General features: G+C 45.4%; 1 protein-coding gene across 1 annotated transcript in view; it reads right to left on the bottom strand.

Annotated features, from left to right (window-relative positions):
* The window catches only part of GNAS (GNAS complex locus), a 73935-nt gene that overhangs the window by 11848 nt on the left and 35994 nt on the right, over nucleotides 1–26093 (bottom strand). The window contains exon 5 of the mRNA XM_075350366.1: nucleotides 16778–16875. Coding sequence (XP_075206481.1) covers nucleotides 16778–16875 — 98 coding nt within the window. The remainder of the gene's footprint in view (nucleotides 1–16777; nucleotides 16876–26093) is intronic.

Here is a 26093-nt window from a genome sequence, read left to right as displayed (position 1 = left end):
TGTGGGGGCTCATACGGTATACTGGAGGCTATGTGGGGCCTCATACGGTATACTGGAGGCTATGTGAGGGCTCATACGGTATACTGGAGGCTATGTGAGGGCTCATACGGTATACTGGAGGCTATGTGGGGGCTCATACGGTATACTGGAGGCTATGTGGGGGCTCATACGGTATACTGGAGGCTATGTGGGGGCTCATACTGTATACTGGAGGCTATGTGGAGGCTCATACTGTATACTGGAGGCTATGTGGAGGCTCATACTGTATACTGGAGGCTATGTGGGGGCTCATACTGTATTTAGGAAACTCAGCTCACACTATATAGAAGGGCTACGTTGGGCCTCATACTGTATATAGACGCCATGTGGGGTCTCATACTATATGTAGGGGCTGTATGAAGGGTTCATGCAGTATATAGAGCGGTTATCGGGAAGGATCCTACTGTATATAGTGGGCTGTGTGAGGGCTCATGCTGTATATAAAAGGACTATCAATATACTCAATATTAAATGATATTAATTTATTTTAATTGTAATATTAATATCAAGCAGAATGAATTTCAGCCTATTGGTTCGGCCCTCCACACCAGTAATGGTGCCATGTGGCCCCTCAGGAAAATTAATTAGCCACACCTGAATTAGAAGGATTCAGCTGCATTAGGTTATCAGCAGTGCTCTCCTACATGTTACAATGGATAATGTATATACTACTCACAAAACGTTTAGGGATATTTGGCTTTTGGGTGAAATTTCAGGATGATCCTCAGACTGGGGCATTATGCTAATGATCCTCGGCTCCCGCTGTGCTTCGAGCATAAGCCGAGTGTCATGCAACTGTGATCTGATCCTGCGATCAGATCACATCTGTGGAGGAGAGGGAGGAATTAAACTCCTCAACTCCTCCATTCCAGTTGATGAGATTATCGTACTGCACTCCGGTGTCAGAGTGCAGTGAGGTTTCACTCGCACCCATAGACTTGTATGGGTGCGAGTGAATACAGCTCAGATTCCACCCGCAGCATGCTGCAACTGTTTTTTCAGTCCGATTAAGGCTGAGAAAATAATTGCAGATGGAAACAGCCCCATAGAGTAACCTGGGTCCAAGTGGGATGCAATTTTTTTTTTTTTTTGCATTCCACTTGGGCAGTTTTATTTGCCGTGTGTCCTAGCACTAAAATGCCCTCTAACCTTTTCAGGTGAACTTAATGTGACCTTCTCTAAACTATTGAATGCACTTGTCCAACTGTTCAATGTTTCAGCACTTTTTGCACAACTTGCTGTTCACTAATAAGGACCTTAATGGCAAAATTCAAGACAAGCGTTTGAGCCATGAATCGCTCAATAAATGCCGGGGTTTAATTAGAATTGGAATTTAAATAGTCCTCATAATGTGATACACATTTAGACACCATGAGACAAAGACGCCGCCCAATCAACAGTGCCGTACCATTGCGAAATTTCAGGCAGGATGTTCTCAGACGGAAGTGACCACTGAGCTTAATGTGTCAGAGTGTCATCAGAAAGTTGCAACAGAGATACAGAGAGACTGGAAGAAGAAATGCATAGAAGTGGACATCCCACACGAATGACCACTCCATTGTGAACAATGCATAAAGGAACCAGATTATGAATGTCACACAATCCCAGGCACATTTAAGAGAGGTGAGAGGCACCAAAGTGTTACATCATACCATTCAGAACAATTTATATCAGCGTGGTTTGTGTGCGAGAAACTTGCAAGAGCACCTGACCACACCACCAGGCACAAGCGTCATCTTGCTGAATGAGGGACCAGTGGGCTCGATACTGTTCACTGATTAAAGCTGATTCTCGCTGAGTTCAAATTACGGTTGTCAACCATGTTTGAGACGTCAAGGAGAGAACTATGCATCAGCCTCTGTTGTCACCAGACGAGTCTTTGGTGGTAGTATTATTATAGTGTGTGCAGGTGTATCTAGTCTGTACAGAACTGCCCTACACTTTGTGAATGGTACAGTGACAGCCCTTACTACTTGCATAACATCATTAGTCCAATCATTGTAGCTCTGCATGAACACCACAGGTCTAACCTGTGTCCTACACTTCCTCCAGACCTGAATCCCATAGAAAACACATGGGATCTGATGAGTTGTTGTGTAGAGGCTGTTAACTCTGAACCCCAGAATCTCAATAACCTGAGGGCTGCCCTTCAAGAGTGAGATGCCATACCTCCACAGACAATAACTCCACTAGTAAACAGCAGGAGACGTCGTCAGCTGCAAATTATTCTCAAGGCCGCATGACAATTTCTTGAGACTGACATTTTTTTTTTGGGGGGGGGGGGGGGAAATGGGGATTGTTGGCTTTTGTTTCAATAAACAGTTTGAGATGAGGGAGTCACCACTTATATGCCCTACATTCATGATAAAATATCACTGAGTATATTTTGGAGTAAAATGTAAATTGTTCTTTTATTCTATAAATTACTGACATGTCGCCAAATTTCCAAGCAATAAATTTTTTATTTTCTGAAATTGAGAAATCAATATTTTGTGGAATAACCATGATTTTTAAATCACAGCTTTCATGCGTCTTGGCATGCTTTCCTCCAGTCTTTCACACTGCTTTTGGGTGACTGTATGCCACCTCCTGGTGCAAAAATTTAAGCAGTTCTTCTTTGTTTGATGGCTTGTGATTATCCATCTTCCTCTTTATTACATTCCAGAGGTTTTCAATGGGGTTCAGGTCTGGAGATCGGGCTGGCTGTGACAGGTTTTGATGTGGCGGTCCTTCATCCACACATTGATTGACCTAGCTGTGTGGCATGGCGCATTGTCCTGCTGGAAAAAAAACAGTCCTCAGAGTTAGGGGAACATTGGCTGGGCAGAAGGAAGCAACTGTTTTTCCAGGATAACCTTGCATGCGGCCTGATTTATATGTCCTTCGCAAAGTTTAATCTGCCCAGTTCCAACCTTCCTGAGCCATCCCCAGATCATCACCGATCTTCCACCAAATTTCACAGTGGGTGTAAGACACTGTGGCTTTTACGCCTCTCCAGGTCTCCATCTAACCATTATACAACCAGGTGTTGGGCAAAGCTGAAAATTAGACTCATCAGAGAAGATTACCTTACTCCAGTCCTCTATGGTCCAATCTTTATGGTCTTTGCCAAGCTTCAGCGTGGCTCTCCTTTGCATCTCATTGATGAAAAGCTTTTTTTCTAGCTTTACATGACTTGAGCCCCGCCTCTAGGAGCCTGCGCCTCTAGGAGCCTGTTCTTGCTGTGCACTTTACCCCGTTGCCATATGCCATTCCTTTTGTAGGTCCATCAATGTGTGGCTAAAGGACCACCACATCAAAACCCTGTCATGGCCAGCCCAATCTCCAGACCTGAACCCCATTGAAATGCTCTGGAATGTAATCAAGAGGAAGATGGATAGTCACAAGCCATTAAATAAAAACTGCTTACATTTTTGCACCAGGAGTGGCATAAAGTCACCTAAAAGCAGTGTGAAAGATTGGTAGAAAGCATGCCAAGACTCATGAAAGCTTTTATTAAAAATCATGGATATTCCACAAAATATTGATTTGTCAACTCTTCCAGAGTTAAAACATTAGTATTGTTGTTTCCAAATGATTAGGACTGGTTTTCTTTGCATTATTTGAGGTTTGAAAGCAATGCATTTTTTGTTATTATTTTGACCATTTCTCATTTTCAGAAAATATATACAAAAATGTATTGCTTGGAAATTCGGAAACATGTCAGTAGTTTATAGAATTAAAAAAAAAAAAAAATTACATTTTACTCAAAAATATAACCATTAAAGAGAAAAATAAGAAAAACTGAAAATTTTGCAGTGATCTCTTAAATTTTTGCCTGAGCTATACATACACACAAATATACATACATAAATAATACATACTTGTATACATACAATGAGGAAAAAAATAAGTTTCTGATACACTGCAGATTTTGCAAGTTTTCCCACCGAAAAAGAAAGAGGTATGTAATTTTTTATCGTAGGTACGCTTCAACTGTGACAGACAGAATCCAAAACCACACCAGAAAAATCGTATTGTACGATTTTTAAATACTTAATTTGCATTTTATTGAATGAAATAAGAATTTGCTCACCAACCAACCAGCAAGAATTTTGTCTCTCACAGACCTGTTATTTTTTTCTTTAAGAAACCCTCCTACTCTGCAGTAATTACCTGTATTAACTGAACTGGTTACCTGTATAAAAAGACACCTGTCCACACGCAATCACACTCCAACCATGGCCAAGACCAAAAACTGTTTGAAGACAGTAGGGACAAAAATTGTAGATCTGCACAAGCTGGGATGAGTTATAGGATAATAGGCAAGCAGCTTGGTGAGAAGGCAACAACTGTTGCCACAATTATTAGACAATGGAAGAAACAAAAAAGACTGTCAATATTACTCGGCCTGAGGTTGCATGCAAGATATTGCCTCATAGGGCAAGGAGGATTCTGAGAAAAGTCAGGAACCAGCCCAGAACTACATAGGAGGATCTGGTCAATGACCTGAATAGAGCTGTGACCACAGTCTCAACGATTACAGTTAGCAAAATACCATGCAGTCATGGATTAAAATCCTGCAGGGCACTCAAGGTCCCCCTGCTCACGCCAGCACATGTCCAGGCCCGTTTGAAGTTTTCCAATGACCATATGGATGATCCAGAGATGGTATGTGGTAAGATGTGGTATATATATTCTTCGCCACCGTGCTGCAGCTCCGTTTCAGGGTGCTGGCATTCTTATAGCCTGGGCCGATCTTTATGTACAGAAAATTCCTTTTTTCAGATCCTCAGAATTTTTTGCCATGAGGTGCCATGCTGAACTTCTAGTGACCATTGTGAGACTGCGTCAGCAATAACATCAAATTGATCACTCTGCTCCCCCATTCACACCTGAGACCTTGTACTACTAATAAGTCACAACAGTAGAAAGGGAAAACTACTAATTGGACAAAATTTCACTTATGGTGTCCTCACTTTTGTTGCCAGCAGTTTAGACATCAAATAACTTTACATTGAATTGAACTATATCTTCAGTGTTATCACATGAAAAGATCAAATATTTATGAAAATTATATTAATATATATATATTCTCACGCACACATGCGTGTATGCATGTATGTATATATATAATTATATATATATATATATATATATATATATATATAATTATATATATATATATATATATATATATATATATATATATATATATATATATATATATATATATATATATATATATATATATATATATATATATACACACATATATATACATATATATATATATATATATATATATATATATATATATATATATACATATATACATATATACATATACATACACATATATACACACACACAATACAAACGCGTGTGTGCGTGAGAATAAATTATATATAATATATATATAATATATATTCTCACGCACACACGCATATGTATGTTTGTATGTGTATATATATATTATATATACATATACACACACACACACACACATACATACATACATACATAGTGTTAGTGTGTGTATATATTATATATACACACACACACACACACACACACACACACACACACACACACACACACACACACACACACACACACACACTGCCCCCTGCTGTTCTCTTGATTTCTTCTCAGTATGTCCACATGTACAACTGCAGACACTACGGTGCCCATGCACTAAGTGTATGTGAGCATAGGCACTGGATACTAGATATTACAGTTCAGCAAAAAGATATACAGGGCTACGGTGATATCAAAACGATGTCACGCCAGGACTACTAATCAGAAGTGATGCCGGCAGGTAATAGGTTCGTAGGGCTCCAGTAGCCATAGACTACTGATGTGGTTGCTGGACCATGTGCCTTCAAATCTTTTTGCTCAGTTTCAGTGGATGTTCTGAATTTACAGAACAGCAGGGGGCACCATATCAACAATAGCTGGAGAAGCATTTCTCAGAAGAAACAAAATCTGTTGCTAAATGTTTTGGGGTTTTTTAGGTGTGCAATCCAACAGAGTAAATTAGGCTTGGGACTAAAACACACACCAATGATGGCATTATGGTAATAACACATCAAACCATAATGAAAGGGAATGTGGACAAGTAATCTGGAAGGTACGGCATGACCATCTCTTTCCTCATACAGCGCCACAGAACTGCCCTTCTGCCACATTTGGTTGTGAAATGCATGTCATGGCCAAAGTTGGGCTATAGCCCGAAACTGATTGATTCCTTTTAACCTTTAGTTAGTCGCGCCAAAATACTTAACACCATTAGTCGCAGCATGTCGCAGTGGATTGTGTAGTAGATGCAGTGTCACGATGCACCGAGGGGGGAGGGGTGCCGGAGCTAGGAAGCTGCAGAAACGGACGGTTACCCCACTTCCATACTTGCAGAACTATGATGAAAACAAACTTGCTTGTGGTCCAATGGACCCCATGAGACTAAGGCTACGTGCGCACGTTGCGTAATTACATGCAGTTACGCTGTGCTTTGTAGCGCAGCGTAACTGCATGCGTCCTGCGTCCCCTGCACAGTCTACTATGGAGATTATGCAGGAGACGTGCGCACGTGGCGTCTTAGAGCGCAGCGCTTCTGCCCGAAGCGCGCGTTCTAAGAAGCGACATGTCACTTCTTTCCTGCGCCCTGCCTGCAGCCCCCGCTCTGTCTATGGGAGGAGCTGCAGTCAGAGCGCATGGAATCGGCTTTTTTTTTTTTCTCTACGGACATTTTCTGCAGCGATTTGAAGCGCACGTGTGCTCTTCAGATCGCTGCAGAAATTTCTGCAGTGACTGTATGCAACGTGCGCACATAGCCATTTTAGAAGGTGAGGAAATAACATTTAACCTTTAGGCTAATATTGCAAAGCACTTGTAAAATCCATCAACTTTGCAATTTAGGATTAAAAATCCCCCTGTGCTCAAAAACGGAGAGGATATTTAAAGGGAAGCAATCACCTGGATTTTCGCATAGAAGCTAATCCCAGTGCTATACTGGCACTATCAGGCTGATTCTTTACATATCATTAGTGGTCAGCTCAGATGTTTAGGTTTTGAAATCCAAGAAAGTAAAGTTTATAAAATGAGCAGCGTCTTTAGTGACAGTTGCACTGGAGCAGATAATATATTCATAATTATCCCCTCCCCCTGTTAGAATTTGCATAAGTATTATACAAACGATTCACTGTCTCTTGCCCAAATTCACTCGGCATAGAGGCTTAGTCAGAGGCCGAGGCTTCAGATCTACCATAGCTCTTCAGCCTCATTTGCATACCACTTAAAACTCTGACTTCTCAGTAATGGAGGTGCAGACTGGCCTTGTAAAGATTGCTGGCCTTGTTGAGCAAAATGTGCATATACATAGCTTTGGGGGGGGTGAAGGAATAATAATAATAATAATAATAATAATAATAATATTTTTTTTCATTTATATAGCGCTATTAATTCCACAGCGCTTTACATACATCAGGAACACTGTCCCCATTGGGGCTCACAATCTAGAGTCCCTATCTGTATGTCTTTGGAGTGTGGGAGGAAACCGGGGAACCCGGAGGAAACCCACACAAACACGGGGAGAACATACAAACTCCTTGCAGATGGTGTCCTTGGTGGGATTTGAACCCAGGACTCCAGCGCTGTAGGACTGCAGTGCTCACCACTGAGCCACCGTGCCGCCCGTGAATCCCTTTAAAAGGTAGGTTAAATCTGCCATAAATTTTACTGCCGATCCTATCAGTACGGCGGCCACGCCATAAATTAAGCCTTATTTTTAACCCTATATTTGCCTTTTTTTGCACATTACAGTAAAATCTGAGTTATGGGCCGATCCTAACCAGACGTTTTGCAGTCAGATGTAGCGCACATTCCTCCCACACTGAGGCAGAGGGGCAAAGCTATCCGGAGACGGAGGCAGCGAAGCTGGGAGCGATGGCCATGGCACACCTAGACCAAGGATCCCGGCCATGGAGCGTCCCCGGTCCCCACAAAGTCCTAACGACAATCAGCGGGAGAATGGAGCCGTGAGGAGGCCTCGGGTCTGGGAGCTGGAGTCGGACGGGTAGTTTGAGAGGATAATCTAACTTTCCCAGTGTTACATTACAAATGGTCCAGAAATAGCTGCCCGCGCCCTGGCCTCCAGCTCTGTTGTCATGACAATGGGGCCATATTACTATAAATAGCTCGTCAGCACGAAACCTTGTGAGAGATCTCTGGAGCGGGGCCAGGCGGCAGAACAAAGACACACCATTGAGCGGCTCCCCCTCCACCAAAAGCCACAATTCACCCTTTATACTGTGCAAATGCTTGCAGCAGCTTCCAGAGCAGTCATTAGTGGGGTCGGCGCTCGCTCCGAGGATTCTGTGCGCTCAGCAGTTTTGGAGCTTGTAAACTTTATACACAATGGTGCAGATAACAACCCCCCCTTATTCCCGGCATCTCTATGCACGCAAGCTGAAGCCCGCTGCTCATGGATAGCCAGCCTTGTGGGGTGCCTGCTGCACAGTAGCCACGGCAACACCTCACAGTGGAGGCAGCCATTTTGTAGGTTGGACCTCTCCCAGAACAGATTTCAGTGAAGAATGTGGTCCGATTGGTTGCTATGGGCAACACAGATTTTTTTTTCAATAGTCATCCTTTATGAATGGCACCCATGAGGTGAAGTTCTCACAAAAAAAAAAAGAAAGAAAAAACACGCAACGCCATCCGTCAGGCATCACTTTAAAGTCGATAATTTTTTAGATTGATGGGGATTCGACTACTGAGGCTTGGACGGATCACCAGAACAGGCCGTGTGCATGTACGACCGCCGCTCCAGTGATACCCTATGGGCTCCGGAGCGCTGTACACCTCCTCCAGCACCCCCAAAGAGAATGAATGGAGCCACCATTATATACACTGCCGATATAAAGGTTTCCCGCTCTGGAAATCAGTAAGTCCCAGCGGACGGACCCCTAGTGATCTAAAAGATCCTTCTGTCCATGCACGGCCATATCACTGATGGAACCAGGAGGTAAGGGGCAGCTACACCCTACAAAGCAGGTACAATTGTACATTTTGACGAGTAGTTGGACTCCAAAGTGCCAAATATACTGTTTAAAGTGAACTCGTCAGGTCCCCTATACACCCAGAGCCACGAGCAGTTCTGGGTGTATATTGCCAATCCCTGCCTAACCGTCCCTGTATAAACTAGCCTTAGATATAGAAATCTTTAGAAAAAGTATTTCTAAAGATCTTTTATCATATGCTAATGAGCAAGGGGACTAGTCACCTGGGCGTTATTTCCCCCGACTAGTCCACCCTCTTAACAGGTTAGTACGTCCACAGGGGCGTGCTAACATGCGATTCAATGCATCACCACCAGTGGTGCCCCGCGTACCTGTATCCGCTGATCTGAATGCTGGGCACTTCCGGTCATGCACACTATGAAGCTGGGTGTATACGTCCCGGCTTCAGAGAGGTCTACTGTGCATAACCGGAAGTGCCCAGCATTCAGATTAGCGGTCACAGGTACACGCGGCCCCGCTGGTGATTATGCATTGAATAGCAAGTTAGGACGCCCACAGGAGCGTGCTAAGAGGGCGGACTAGTCAGGGGATATAATGTCCTTCGACTAGTCCCTGCGCTCGTTAGCATATGATAAAAGATCCTTAGAGATCCTTTTTCTAAAGATCTCTTTATCTAGGTTACTAGATGCTAGGATTAGTAATATGCACCTAGAACTGTCGTGGTTCTGGGGGCATATTGCACCTGGCAGGCTCCCTTTAAGCGCAGGGGCCCTGTTCTGTGTGTCCACCAGTGCTCCTGTCAACGGAAAAGCTAGAACGGCTATACTCACCATTCAAAGAGGCAATTAGACATGTTGCAAACAGATCATAACAAACACACAAAATAAATTACACATATATACATATATACACATATATATATACATACATACATACATATATATACATACATACATATATATACATACATATATATATATACATACATATATATATACATACATATATATACATACATATATATATACATACATACATATATATACACATATATATATATACATACATATATACATACATATATATATATACATACATATATATACATATATATATATATACATATATACACATATACATATATATATAGATATATACATACATACATACACACACACACACACACACACACGTGTAAGCCGGCTTTCTGGCACACATTATGTAAAATAAAGCAAAAGGCCACAATGTGTTTTTTTGCATTTCATATTGCAACTCTTTAAATGCCAGCTGATAAATCTCCCTCGTAATTCTGAACTTCGTGCTGGCATAAGTCATCGCCATACTAAACTGATCAGACTTCATTTCCAGACATCTGGCCACAACGGATCCTGTAGATTTCTATGGCATCGCTCCTAATATTGTGCAGATGATTCCGTGGGTGGGCGCTAGAGTGGCATACAGCGTATCACCAGGTTGCGGTTACTGTGACACAGTTGGCCCATTCTTGCCCCGAGTACAGGACAGTATATTGGTTCTTATACTGTATTGGTTAAGTGGGCACAGTACAATGTTTGGCTCCGTATTCGGTATATATAGTGGTAGGCACTGGGATTAATTACAATATCTGCTTTCTGTGGACTCTAGATCACGCTACATGTAAAAGCTGTGAGGGTCCGCACCAGATAAAGTGACACTACAGTCCGTACACGCATAGTGCGAGCTTTCACAGCGGATCAGAGTGCAGCGAGAGCTCCCTGCGCGCTCCGGTGCATTCCTCAGAGGGGCCCCACGTTCTTGCAGACATATCCAGTAAACAGTTGCTGCTCGGAGCCGTGTAATACTGAACACTCGGCTCTCCCCTGCCATCACCTCACAGATTGTGTGCAGTTACAGAGGACTGGGGGCTACAGCCTATAGTGGCCTCCATAGTGGCAAGAATAGAAGTTATTGTAGTACACATGTAATACACACAAGGGGGAAAAAAATGGACGGGGTCAGTGAGCTAGCTTAGTAGCTTAAACGGTGTCTGAAAACTGCTGATAACAGAGAGCACTAGACAGCATTCTATTCCCGGCTCGGTGACAGCGGACTACCACATCTGTGAGGAAGGTTTGGCAGTGACTGGAGCCGAGCATTGATGGGATGAAAGTGATTGTGATGCCATTTCCCTTCCTCGGCAGCGGATCCTCCCTTTGGTGTGCCCTCCTCCATGAGCCAGCCTCCACTACTCCCCCCACCCTCCGCCATTGCAGCCAGGCTATAAATAGCTCTGCTGCTCCTAGTTTACACAAGCCGCTTGGAAGGAGGGGCCCGTCTCCGCGGATGGGAAGCTCACATTTGCCAGTCTCACAATCTACAAACCCACTACACTGGTCAAGTGCTTCTCATGCCCCATAAACGCCGCCGTGTCCCCATTACCCGGTCTACGTGTGCCTCAGAGCTAACCAGAAGGGCAGCGCTCTATTGCCATAATCAAGAGCACATCTAACCCCCAAATCCTAAAATATTACAGGCGATAAAGATAAAAGCACTCATTCTGTATAAATACAAGCCATCACCAATATCTGCTCATTTCTTTCATCCACCAAACCGCACTATGAACACGTACCGAGAGCGGGCAGCGGTGCCACCACCATCCCGGGCAGCGTACCGACCGCAGCGCTGGGTTATCATAACCGGTATGGACAACGCAGCCCCACAACACTGCTAGGAACAGTCCATTGTAATAAACCCTTATATCAGATGCTCTAATATTAGTTAACGACATGTGACGCACCAGATGCTGTAACACTACAACCCCCAGCATGCCCTAAACCCTGATCAATGGGTGTTTGGAAGCACCAAAAAGGAGCAATCATCATTGCCCTACTCCATAGCAGCCTACGTATGCTCACACAAGGAAAAAGGGTGACTCTGGCCCCACTAACCCGATCAGAGAGGAGTATACTGGGATAACCCTTTATGGACAGGTCCACAGGCGATCCATATCTTTTCAGGAGGAAATCTGCAGCAAAACATGAATGTGTAATATACGGATCCATTACCGATGCGATAAAAGGTGAACACGGAGCAGAGGCAAAATCCACACGCCATAGCTGATAAATCCACAATCCTGCACACCAGCTCAATAAAGTGGACCGGGCAGCCAGAACAGACCCTGGCACTGCAGGTGGGCAGCACCCGCTTCACAAACTGGGCCTCATTCACACAACTGTATACTGAGCGGGACACGCACTCAATACGGAGGCGCAATTCACACTCACATTGTGCGCAGTTTCCAGTACGTGATGGAAATGGGGCCTCATTCATTGTGTACGGTGTCATCTAGAAGATGGATACATAGGGAAACTCCCACAATCTGATATAAACCCCACAGACCATGCAATACGGTTACTGCTTTTATTCTTTGTTTTAGCTCGTACATAGGAAGCCGCAATGTCTGACCAGGATACGCTGAGCAGGCGCCATTTTCTGCTCTCCGTATGCAATGCTCGTGTCAGTTTTCTGTGAATGTTTTATAGTGTAAGAGCGGGCACAGCGAGTCGTCCCCGTACCGCCTGCACGTGCACACTGCCATCTGGCCCAGCAGAGAGCTCGCAGCCTGCAGGGTAGGAAGCCTCCCCAGCTGGGGCCCTGCTACGGAGGAAGCAGAGAGGTGCAGGCGACAGCGGCCAATAGCGCTACCCAGCAGCGATCAGCTGTCATGACATCACCGGGGCCGGCCAGTGACAGATCCACCCAAATACCAACTGCAGCCCAGCACTGCATACACATGTAAGGACGGCAGCGCCCGCTCTGTACCCTGCAGGACACACTGCCATGACACCATACCCAAGGGCACTGCAGATCAGGGACTAGTTCACAGTCCCCCAGCTTCATCACTAGGGACTGAGCCAGTACCAGTCCCAAATACACAACCTCTTCATTTCTGCCCCTATATACGGCTCATTCTATTCCCTGGAAACCTCCAAACACTATATACCCTATACAGATTCTGCAAAACACACGAGGATTCAAAAAGCCGGCACTACTGTATAGATGACAGAGCCCTGTCCCATGAAAACTGCCCGAGATGGGCAAAACAAATCTTATCCAAGATTTGGAGGAATTTTGGGATATACTGGGATTGAAAAGCACTTAAAAGATTAGAACCCATTGTGTATGACATTAGGGCCGGCAGGACCTCACTATCAGTGTTACCCCCTCCCTCGCTAAAGGCCACGTCACACACAGCAACATCACTAGCAACATCGCTGCTAAGGAACAACGTTTGTGACGTTGCTAGCGATGTTGCCGTCTGACATCCAGCAACAACCTGGCCCCTGCTGTGAGGTCGTTGGTTGTTGCTGAATGTCCTGGACCATTTTTTAGTTGTTGCTGTCCTGCTGTGAAGCACAGATCGCTGTGTGTGACAGCGAGACAGCAACAACTGAATGTGCAGGGAGCAGGGAGCCAGCTTCTGCGGACGCTGGTAACCATCGGGTAACCAAGAAGCCCTTTCCTTGGTTACCCGATATTTACCTTCGTTACCAGCGTCCTCCGCTCTCAGCTATCAGTGCCGGCTCCCTGCTCCCTGCACACGTAGCCAGACTACACATCGGGTAATTAACCCCATGTGTACTGTGGCTAGGAGTGCAGGGAACAGGGAGCCAGCACTGACAGCTGAGAGCGGTGGACGCTGGTAACGAAGGTAAATATCGGGTAACCAAGGTAAGGGCTTCTTGGTTACCCGATGTTTACCGTGGTTACCAGTATCCACAGAAGCCGGCTCCTGCTGCCTGCACACGTAGCAGAGTACACATCGGGTAATTAACCCGATGTGTACAGTGGCTAGGAGAGCAGGGAGCCAGCGCTAAGCGGTGTGCGCTGGTAACCAAGGTAAATATCGGGTTGGTTACCCGATATTTACCTTAGTTACCAAGCGCAGCATCGCTTCCACGCGTCGCTGCTGGCTGGGGGCTGGTCACTGGTGAGATCTGCCTGTGTGACAGCTCACCAGCAACCCGTGTAGCAACGCTCCAGCAATCCCTGCCAGGTCAGGTTGCTGGTGGGATCGCTGGAGCGTCGCTTAGTGTGACATCTCACCAGCAACCTCCTAGCAACTTACCAGCGATCCCTATCAGGTTGTATCGTTGTTGGGATCGCTGGTAAGTTGTTTAGTGTGACTGGGCCTTAAGTCATCCAAGTACCAAGTGGGAATACAGCACTTTATGCCCAGACCAAGTGTCTATACATTGGGTCCCAAGACTATAATGATTATTGCCTAAAAGGGGCATTCCCATCTCCAATATGTTATCCCAATATGTAGTAGGTGTAATAATAATCACCATATTAGCAAATCCCTCCAAATTACAAATGTAGTATAGGTCTCCTGATTAGCAATGTCCTTTACCTCATGTGCAGGGCACTGTAGCTTAGGTAGCCATGGTTACATCTACTCATAGTGACAGTTAGTTGCTCGTGGTTGTAACCATTGATACCTAAGCTGCAATGCCCTGCACATGAGGTAAGAGACATAGCTAATCAGGGGAACTATACTACATTCCTAATTGAGGGTACATTCTATTATTATACCTATTACGTATTGTGATAAAGTCTTGGGAGATGGGAATAACCCTTTACCTTCCTCTAAGTCAGGTTAGCCCTGTTAATAATGGGGCCAGTCTGGTGGTAGTAACAGGGCTAACCTGACTTAGAGGAAGGTTTAAAAGGTTATTCCCATCTCCCAAGACCCTATCACAATATGTAATAGGTATAATAATAGAAAGTACCCTCAATTAGGAATGTAGTTCCCCTGATTAGCTATGTCTCTTACCTCATGTGCAGGGCATTGCAGCTTAGGTATCAATGGTTACAACCACGAGCAACTAACTGTCACTATGAGTGGATGTAACCATTGATACCTAAGCTGCAATGCCCTGCACATGAGGTAAGAGACAGCTAAATCAGGGGAACTACACTACATTCCTAATTGAGGGTACTTTCTATTATACCTATTACATATTGTGATAGGGTCTTGGGAGATGGGACTAACCCTTTAAACCTTCCTCTAAGTCAGGTTAGCTCTGTTACTACCACCAGATTGGCCCCATTATTAAGAGGCCAACTTTAATATCTGTTTGGTGCCTATGTGTACCATGGGCTGCAAACACCTAGATCCCGAGAAGCCCCATTGTGCATAATCTGGCGACAAACTGCTTCATATAATACATTCCCCAAGATGCCAAGAACATAAGCGCCCGCATTACGTGGCCCCGGGAGCCGGAGCACAGTGCAGTAGGCTCGGAGCGGGTACATGGGGGTGCCACGTTCTAGCGCTTACAACCTGGGTTCTGGGCTAGCGGGTAATCACGTGTGCGCAGGATTACAGGGCGATCTCGAGCAAGCTGCTGTGACAAGTGGGACTGGCGGAATGTGGCAGCTATTTGCGGAGGCAGGAGGACTGTGATTGCGAGGAGACCAGGATCCTGAAACAATATGCACTATTGTGTCCTTAGCACTGGAGTTACCTCCTACCACAGCCCCCGACTTCATCTCCGCTGCCACAGTCTGAAAGAGTCACTTGTGTGCCATCCAAGGAAATCAGGGAGCACAAACGTTTTGCAGTCATTGTAAAATGGGAGTGAAGATGGCGACCCACAGTATACATTCATCCCTTCTGTGCAATTATGCCACAAAATACAGAACACTGTGCTTAAAGCTTTGCCCTGAAGCTTTATAGTTTATGGAAGATTTCCTTTTTAGCCTCTTGCTCTAAAAAACGATCACTGTAAGGTGCGATGGCAGCAATTATAAGGTAGGAAGTCGCAGCAAGAAAGAAATCATCCACCCAATGCAGAAAAAGGTCCCCGTATGCAATAAAGGAGGGACTGGCCGACCATCTAAGGCTAGTTTCACACTTGCGTTGTGCGGCATCCGTTGCATTGTTTTGTGTGACTGATTTAACGAATGCGTTGCATATAATGGCACAACTGATGCGACGGATCCTGGAAAACAACGCAATCCGTTGTAGCTTTTTTTCAGCAATTTACTCAACTGTGTATGCGCAGTTGTGTAAAGACGAATCCGTAAAATGACTATTCCGCCACCATGGGTGGGGAGGGAGAAGGATCATGGATGTGAGCTGAGCACTAGAATGCAATTGTTCCAGTGGTGGCCAACTCTCCAGTCCATTATTTATTGGCTGCAACAGTGATGTCACGACTGCACAGCTCACATCAGCACTGCAGGCAATCACAGGTTCTGCTGGCAGACGGCAACTGATCTGGGTGATTGGCTGCAGCAGCTATTTGTGCTGTATTCATGATGTCACCACCGCAGCAGAGAGCTGGACCCGAGAGCGGCGAGTACCATCAGCGCTTGTCGTATGGATACAATTTTTTTGTAAAAACCCTTTAAGAACATGCACATCTGACTGAACCATGCGTGCACGTGTATTTATGGGATTGGGAAAAGATATCTGGACATTGATATTTTTCAGAGGCACACGTATGGGGAGAGGGGAGTGAGTTGCTCCTGCAATTTAGGCATGATGAACAACATCTGGCTACACGCAGACTTGAAGCATGTTTACCGATGTCCTATTCATTGGGTGACAAGCACTTGAATCAAAGTCTGTTTCGCCACAAAACTGCAACATTTGAAAAGACCCTTAAAACAGATCTGAGCCAAGGTACCGAGAAAAAGCCCCCCCCCCCCAAAATAATCAATGTGAGGTGCAGGGGAGAGGAGACACTTACTACTGTGCACAGTCGATTAGCTGATATTCATTCGATCTCTCATAGCAGGCCTTCACCCCTTCATCTTGCCAGAGCGCTTTTGTATGTTCATAAAACTCCTGCAAGAGAATCAGAAAACAAATCAATTGCTTGGCATCACGATACAATGGAGATCTGCACAATCTGATAGCATCATAAAGACAACCCCTTCCTGGATCTCCTCGGGAGCCGGGGACACCAGGTCTTGGCTTATAGTTGCCCTCGTAGTATTAGGATAACGTCACACTTTAGCGACACTCCAGCGATCCCACCGGCGATCTGACCTGGTCAAGATCGCTGGTGTGTTGCTACATGGTCGCTGGTGAGCTGTCAATCAGGCAGATCTCACCAGCCACCAGCGACGCGTGGAAGCGATGCTGCGCTTGGTAACTAAGGTAAATATCAGGTAACCAAGCGCTTGGTTACGCGATATTTACCTTGGTTACCAGCGCACACCGCTTAGCGCTGGCTCCCTGCACTCCTAGCCAGAGTACACATCGGGTTAATAAGCAAACCGCTTCGCTTATTTACCCGATGTGTACTCCGGCTACTTGTGCAGGGAGCCGGCACTGGCAGCCTGAGAGCCGCAGACGCTAGTAACCAAGGTAAATATCGGGTAACCAAGCAAAGCACTTCGCTTGGTTACCCGATATTTACCTTGGTTACAGCTGACCGCAGGCTGCCAGACGTCGGCTCCCTGCTCACTGCACATTCAGATCGTTGCTCTCTTGTTGTCAAACACAGCGATGTGTGCTTCACAGCGGGAGAGCAACGTCCAGAAAATGAACCAGCACTGTGTATAACAAGCAGCGATTTCACAGCAGGGGCCAGATCGCTGCTCAGTGTCACACACAGCGAGATCACTAATGAGGTCACTGCTGCGTCACAAAAACCGTGACTCAGCAGCGATCTCGCTATGTGAGAAGTACCCCTTATATGCTGACCATGTAATGTATGGACAGTGCAGCCCGCCAATCTGGTACATATCCCCCATTAATGCCCATGTGTCATAACAGATCAGGTACAATAGGATTGGCTTTGTTGATGTGCTTAATTAAATGCCCATCAACGACCTTCAGCCACTTGATATTTAGCATGTCATTTACAAAAGGTACGACCTGCGGATACGTTTTTGTTGTCGGGTGTCTATAGGGGTGTGAGGGGGTTTATAAATCTGTGCAAACACCTGTGCCCACCACCGGCCATTAGCCACTCAGGGTTGTCACGTGACAAGTATACATATGCCAAGGGGACGCCGCTGCACAGATTCTGATCAGAACCAAATACGACTGCACCATCCTGACACCACTGTGCGGCTCAGAGGAGCGGGGGAGGGGAGACGGGGCCGATGATTAACGTGCAGGACAGTCCGGTTCAGATTAAAGCAAGACAAAAACAACCTGTGAGATGGGAGGGGAGCGAGGTTTCACTAAAAGAATGCCTTCTTCAAAATGGTTCCCAGTTTGGCACCTTGCAGCACTGGTTAGACTGGTATGAGTGTTCAGAGAGGCGTAGGTGGATCATCCGCTCGACATTTCTATGTGAAGTTCAGCTGAGGAATTTCTACGTGTGCCGGAGTAACATCTCAGTGACAGGGGCATTATATAACACGCGGTGTGTGCAGTTACATGGGGGATGGCCAGGCCGTCCTATACGGAGGCTGCCATGCTGAAATCTGCTCACCAGTCACAAGATTAACCCCACTGACTGACTGGGATTTTACCACTGAAAATTCACAAATAAAAACACTAATTTATGCAGATTTTGTTTGCATCACAAAGTGCAAATGGATTTTATTTCTTCACAATTTGCACAATGGATGAGATTCAGGTAAATTCCAAAAGAAGAAATGAGATTACGGCACTCACAAGGAAAATCCAAGCTGTTCTTTATTCAAACCATGAAGTGGAGTAAAACAGCGGCAAGAGAGCCGGGTGCCAGCTCCCTCAGGACGACGGCCGTTTCGTACCTCCTGGTACTTCCACGGGTCCACTACATTTCCTCACAATTTGCACAGTGGACTTTTCCTGCAGTATGTGGATGAGATTCAGGTAGATCTCCACTTTTCTGCTACTCCGATATACTGTGGACTCTCCACCTGCAAACCCTAAAAGGAAAATCTGCAGCGTCTGCCATTTGTGAACGTATTCTACCCTGCAGATCCATTAATATCAGCCAGCACCTAATGCATCGCTACCGAACCTGGCTCTCCAGCGGCTGCAAAAACACCAGCGTACGCTCAACTACAACAACGAGAGCAAGATGGGAGTTGTAGTTTGAGAGACGTTGGAGAGTATGGATCTGGGTATTCTCTGGTGGCAGCTTATCTCCAGGGAGAACAAGAGAATCGGCCGCTGAAACTCCAAAGTGCCAAACCAGGCCAACCCAACCGTCATCTGTTGAGAGCCACTAGGATGGGCAGTTACACAGCGGACTGAGCTTAGTAGAGTGTGTATGGAGGCCTACGGGCAATAAGCAAACACCATACTCTAGTGATAAGTCCTCTTATTTTCCCCATAAGCGATGATCAGATTGTGGTCATGTTGGTTTTATAACAGGACAGATTTCCCCAGAAGCTCATATTCGAATACTCCCCAAACCTTTCACCTAAAGGCAGCCATACACGTCACGTCTCCTACTTTACCTGCTCTGGCTATTACACACCAAGCCTACCTAACCCTATGAAGGTTGCACTGAATCGGTAGATTACCCTCTTTGGAGGCTCTGCGGTGTCACCATACACGCTGATTTCCAGCACATGGTTTGTGCTTGTCCGATTAGTCTCTCCTTCTGATTATATATATATATTATATATATATATATATATATATATATATATATATATATATATATATATATATATATATATATATATATATATATATATATATATATATATATAGTATAGTCACCTTCCCATCCTCCCTGATATCCATTCCCATTTCACTAGATCCTAAAATATGTTTATTTGGGCTACTTTAGGAGGAAATATGAAGTCATCATACCAAAACCTTTCTTGGAGAAGCTATTTCTTGCCAGGAAATTGATAGCTACAACATGAATGGGTAATTCTCCCCCAATGTTAAGGGCCTGGGTTGATTCCGTAAACACAATAATCACATGAGAAAACCGTGTATAATAGAGGATGTCGTCTGTAAGGTATGGGACATATGGAGCGGATCGGCACAGACGGCCTTTCACAATTGAGGTATCAGTTATACTGCCAGTTACAGGTTATATAGACTTTAGATACGTAGGGGGGAATCTTACAGGGGGCATCAAAAAAGGTTTCATGGTTTTGGTATTAGATATGAGCAATATAAATCTTGAGCTTGCACTTTGAGGACAGAAGATTAACTTGCATTGTTTCTATGCTTCAATACATGGGTTTTAATTGACTTGCTAATAAGCTATGTAACGATACGTGTACCTGAGCAGCTCCTTTGTATTTACCTTTTGAAGAACAATGCACATTGTTGTGCTTTTGTTTCCTGCTTCTGAAGAAGTCTCTTGGAATGTATATATTAGATAAGAAAAAAAAAGTTAACCGAATGTTGGATTTCCTTAAGGTGGTGTCACACATAGCGACGCAGCAGCGATCACGACCAGCCATCTGACCTTATCAGGATCGCTGCTGCGTCGTTACAGGGTCGCTGGTGAGCTGTCAAACAGGCAGATCTCACCAGCGACCAGGCCCCAGCGACGTGGAAGCGTAACTAAGGTAAATATCGGGTAACCAAGGAAAGCACTTCTCTTGGTTACCCGATATTTACCTTAGTTAATAGCGTCCACCGCTCTCACGCTGCCAGTGCCGGCTCCCTGCACTCCTAGCCACAGTACAAATCGGGTTAATTACCTGATGTGTACTCCAGCTACATGTGCAGGGAGCCGGCACTGGCAGCGTGAGAGCGGTGAACGCTAGTAACTAAGGTAAATATCGGGTAACCAAGGAAAGGGCTTCTTGGTTACCCGATGTTTACCGTGGGTACAGCTTACCACAGGCTGCCAGACGCCGGCTCCCTACTTGCTTCAGTTCGTCGCTCTCTCGCTGTCACGCACAGCTCGTTGTTGGATGTCCCACACAGCAACAGCGACGTCGCTGCTACGTCACAGAAAATGGTGACTTAGCAGCGACATCGTTGTCGTCGTCGCTATGTGTGACACCACCTTTAGGTTGGGCCAATTATCTTACGTGTACGGGGCCTCTCGACAGTCCACCAACAGATATGTTTGGGAATCATGAGGATCATTTGGTTGGAATGCCTTAATTCTCCTGTTTGGCAAGATTCCAGCAGAGACTCTCCAAGAACACAGGAATGATTGGCTTTATGGGGGGAGGGGGAGATTCGGAAGAGACCAATCGCCTGACCACTATCTAATGCGTATGGCTAGTTTCACACATCTGACATTTATGGTTCGAGTATCTGGCATAGTCATCCACAGTATGAGGCCATTAACTTAAGAGGAATAAGTTGCTATAAGAAATCTCCTCTGAGAACAAAGGATAAAGTATTCTGAAATCCAGCATGCCCAATCCTACTGTCAAGCCTCAACTCCTGCCATCATGGCACAACATACACATTTGATGATGGTAGCTTTGTTGGACGTTTATGTAATAAAGGCAATTTTAAGGCTTTTACTGTGGAAACTTTCATAACCGTGTGTGGTGTATAGATCATAGGGCTCTTTTATCCCAATGTGTACATCTGTGACGTATTGCATAGACAGCTATAGGGAAATCTACCAGAGAGCAGCCATACACCTAGGCTCCGGCATCTACAGCTGTCATACAGTGTCCACCTTTCGCTCAGCAGACTTCCCCATTGTGCGATTTCCGAGAACTCTTCCATACAACAAGCAGCAAATAAATATCTAACTGTTAGCCGATCAGATAATATCGAGCTCTTCCAGTAAATGTGATGCCACCATCATGTGACAGTGACAGTCACAGAGCCCAATGTATCCAACTTATCCATTTCTGTGGCCACATCACAAAGACCAGCCCGAGACCGCCCACGTCAGCCACTTCCCTCTCCTAGGGGCTGGGAGCACTGGTCATTACTAGAGTAAAGCAAAGTGGCCATAAACATTTTTGCTGACAACTTAAGCCATTCAGGCCTTTTTTAAGGCACTTTTACAAGAAGAAAATAACTGGGCTGTTAAGGACCTCGTTGGGAAGTAAATAAAAAAAAAAAAATATCATCTATCTACACACACACACAAATGGTGACAAACCCAATTTAAAAAGATTCTTGTTTCTAACCACCAACACAGGGTAAAAAAGCAAAAAACAAACAAAAACCAAACCATGAGTACCTGACCTGTGTAGCAAAAAAGTGGAGCTGACTGATGTAAGCTCAGTCATAGCGCTAACAGGCCAGAGAAACCAGCCAGGGGAGCAAGTGACCAACCGGCCTGGTCACTGCAAGCTTAGGAAGAAGGCAACCTGGGAGACTGCACCATGGCCGTATGACCGTAAGACCGTATGCGTACTGCTGCTGAATGGCTTCATCAGGGGAAGACTCCTGATGCAGCCATTCACCTGCGATACGTGTGGGGGTCCATCCTCGAGGATTTTTCTCGTCCACAGACATCCCCGACATCTCTTAAATCGGACATTGTGCAGCCCCTTTTTAATCATCTTTGTCATACAGGTTGGGCAATCCATGTCCGACAGGCTCTTGAAATCGTGGTGTCGCTTCTCAGCGCATTCAGATCCTCGCACATCTGACATTACACCATTTTATTGCATATCTTTATTGTTGGGTATCCCGACACTATCTCTTTCTATTTATTTGGGCTGACAAATAGTTATGTTTGGGCATTTTGCAATTGTGGTCACTATGATCGTTACCTGCGCAGGACCTTAGGGATTTCTGTTATATCATGTGTGTGTAAGAGATATAGATATCTATATCTCTCATACATATACATATACACACACACACACACACACACACACGCGCACACGCGCACATATATATATATACACATATATACACGGTACATACATACATACTTTTTATATGATTTTATGTATTTGGGTGTTAATAAAGTTTATCTAATTTTCATTATCTTGGTTGTGCTCTTTACCACATTTGGTGTTTGACTGTGGGAAGGGGTTAATCAGAAAAAACCTGCAGCAAATCCGTACGAGTTAGGCTAGGTTCACATTTCCGTTGTTTTGCATCAGTCACATGGGTTGCTTGACGCTTGTGACTGATGCGTTGTACAACGGATGACAAGAATTGGAATTCATTGTCATGAGAAAGCGGATTCCGTTGTAAAACGAGACGTAACAATAGCTGCCGGCTATTGTGAACGATCAGCTGATCTCCTAGCGGCCGGCTTCTGTGAGCGTTCAGCTGATCTCCCGGCCGCTGGCTTTTGAGAGCGATCAGCTGATCTGCCAGCGGCCGGATTCTGTGAACGATCAGCTGATTGCTCTCAAAAGCCAGCGGCCGGGAGATCAGACGATCACTCTCAAAAGCCGACCGCCGGGAGATCAGACGATCGTTCAGCCGCTGAGAGAGACATTCATTTGAATGATTAAACACAAGATCTGAGCATGCGCAGTGAAAATGTAAGGATTCCGCTGCTCAAAAAAAGTTACATGTTGCCTTCCTGCCGCCCGACGGTCAGTCGTTCCACGACTGATCAGTCAGGCGGCGGATGCAACGCAAGGGCATCAGTCGCAATCCGCCGCTCATACAAGTCTATGGGAAACAACGGAATCCGCCAAACGGATTGCGCTGTTTATCAGAGTGGCGGATTGTGACTGATCAGAAACAACGGAAATGTGAGCATAGCCTAACATGGGAATGTTGCTGCAGATTTACCTCTTGCGTTACATAACCCAACATCCTGCAGATTTCAATTTTGCTCAGCACGTGGAAAAAAATTTGGAAGCTTCATCCCCTTGGCTGGCAGAGTTACATGCTGCAGACTGGAAAACATGTGCACAAGGCTGACGACAATATAGGAAGTCAAGTCAATCGAGGCTCATTTACTTTTTGCATTTATCAAGAGGGTTTCGCATTAAACCTCAATCCTCCGCAGTTTACACCATAGTTGGCAGCATTCCCAGTTTACACAAGTGTTCACTTTACATTGGGGCCCTACCAAAAAGGTGCAACCAGAGCCAAAAAAAAAACAACACCTAAATGGAAGCAAACCAGTCCTATATATAGGAACAACAACATGTTGTGGTCACCACACCAGTAGAATATTGGTTTTGCACCTCCATCACATTTCTAGCGCCCACATCACTAATGGCACTGTGGGCAGTAGAAACACAAGGTTTCATGGACTTGTCTTTTACATGGATTTTTGAATAAAGCTCCGATCTTTCGGGATGGCTTTGCCGTTGACTCACCTTCGTTATTGGTTCAAACTAGTCCGTCCTAACCTTTATGACGATAATGAGACTTATGCGGGCGTCACGCGGTACGATCTATTGTGCGATCCCACGAGCGATCGTACTCGCCCACTTCGTTTATATTCACTTGTCGCACAAAGTCCTTAAACCCCTGTCACACGTACTTACCTGCTGAGCGACCTCGCTGTGGGCGGCAAACATTCACTTCCTGAAGGGGGAGGGACGTTCGGCGTCACAGCGGCCGGCCAATAGAAGCGGAGGGGCGGAGATGAGCAGGACAAACATCCCACCCACCTCCTTCCTTCCGCATAGCTGGCGGGTGCCGTGGGACGCAGGTAAGCTGTGTTACTCGTTCCCGGGGTGTCACACGGAGCGATGTGTGCTGCCCCGGGTACGATGAACAACCGGCGCAAAGAAAAACGATTTTTTAATAATAAAACGACGAGTACACGACTCACGATTTGCAAACGTTCAGCTTCGCTTGTAGGTGTCACACGAAGCGACGTCGCAAACCATGCCGGATGTGCGTCACAAAAACCGTGACCCCGACGATGCATCGCACGATAGATCGTCTCATGTGACGCCCGCATTAGGCCACGTGCACATGTTGAGTGGTAATTTTTGTAGGTCAAGACCAGGAGTGGGTATAAAATACAGAAGTGGTGACGTGTTGCTATTATACTTTTCCTCAGATTGTCCCACTCCTGGTTTTTTCTTACAAATATGAATGTAAAAAACCTCCCCAAAAACGCAATGTGTGCACGTGGCCTAAGAGGTTGTACTGGATCATTTCAAAAGCAATCCCACACCTTGTGAGTTTGCCCCGCTCAGCCCCATTCACGGCCGTGCTGGTCAGTGGCAATAGCAGACACAAACTGTGGTCAGGAGGGAAGCGGTGTGTGGATCAAAGCAACGTTGTTAAAGAAATCTTTATATGAATACCTTAAATAAAAATATCACTAAGCCGGTAGATGGGAAGACAAGGAGCAGTTTGTCAGGCTTATAGTTGTGACCAAGAAAGATCCTGAGGAAAAAAAAAAAAACATACATGAACCCTATGGAGGTCAATAGTGCCCTTTTGATCTCCAATTTTCGGCCACTACAAGAATTTTTTTTCTCCTTTTGTTGAAAACTGCAAAATATGACTAAATCATATAAAACCACACTGAATGGCTGCTTAAATGATTACGTTATTTTGCAAGGGATAAACCTGCAAACCTGCCGTTCCCCTGCAAAGTCAAGTAATTGTTTAACGGTCAATTTAAAAGTGCTGCTGCTCCGTCGTATATCGCAATGACCGGTCCGTCTGAGTCTATTGCCTAAATCAACTAGGAGTCAGATCGCTCCGGTCAGGAGACCCTCCGTTTGGGCCGGAATTGCGGTCGTGCACGGCCCGCATTTTCCAGTGTGACTGTCGATCCGGACTGTTCAGGGCATATTAGCAGAAGGTTCATGTGGCAGCGTTGAGGGAGTTTTATGGCACGCTCATTAACCGAAGGTAATTGTTTAGGGGCTGGAATACAGAGCAATTAGGAAGCATAATTACACCTATGGCAGCACAGGAAAGGGTTAAACACCTAATGAAAGGTGCTGCAAGGTATTTCTTCACATGCAGCTATGGCACGCCAAGTGCAATGTGGGCACCCTCCGCTAGTACCTACTAGGAGGATTCTTGATGGAGGAAGACCGTGGGTTTCAATGAGTGACGGCCCATTCTAGATCTGGGGCTGCTGATGCAGATCCTCGCTGCGGATACAACCATAAGTCTGGCCACACAGGAGATCGCGATCTACTGAACGACAGATCGGACAGCAGATCGCTCTCCCAGCCGAGCAATCTTGTGTTTTCAAGAGAGGAAAAAGCTTCTCTAAAATTCCAAATGGCCAGATCCTTCTCTCCAGATGATGGGAGGTTGGTGGA

The sequence above is a fragment of the Anomaloglossus baeobatrachus genome, chromosome 5 (assembly GCF_048569485.1).
Source record: "Anomaloglossus baeobatrachus isolate aAnoBae1 chromosome 5, aAnoBae1.hap1, whole genome shotgun sequence".
Classification (NCBI taxonomy): Eukaryota; Metazoa; Chordata; class Amphibia; order Anura; family Aromobatidae; genus Anomaloglossus; species Anomaloglossus baeobatrachus.
The sequence above is the reverse complement of the archived record's forward strand: the minus strand, read 5'-3'. Positions and strand labels throughout refer to the sequence as shown.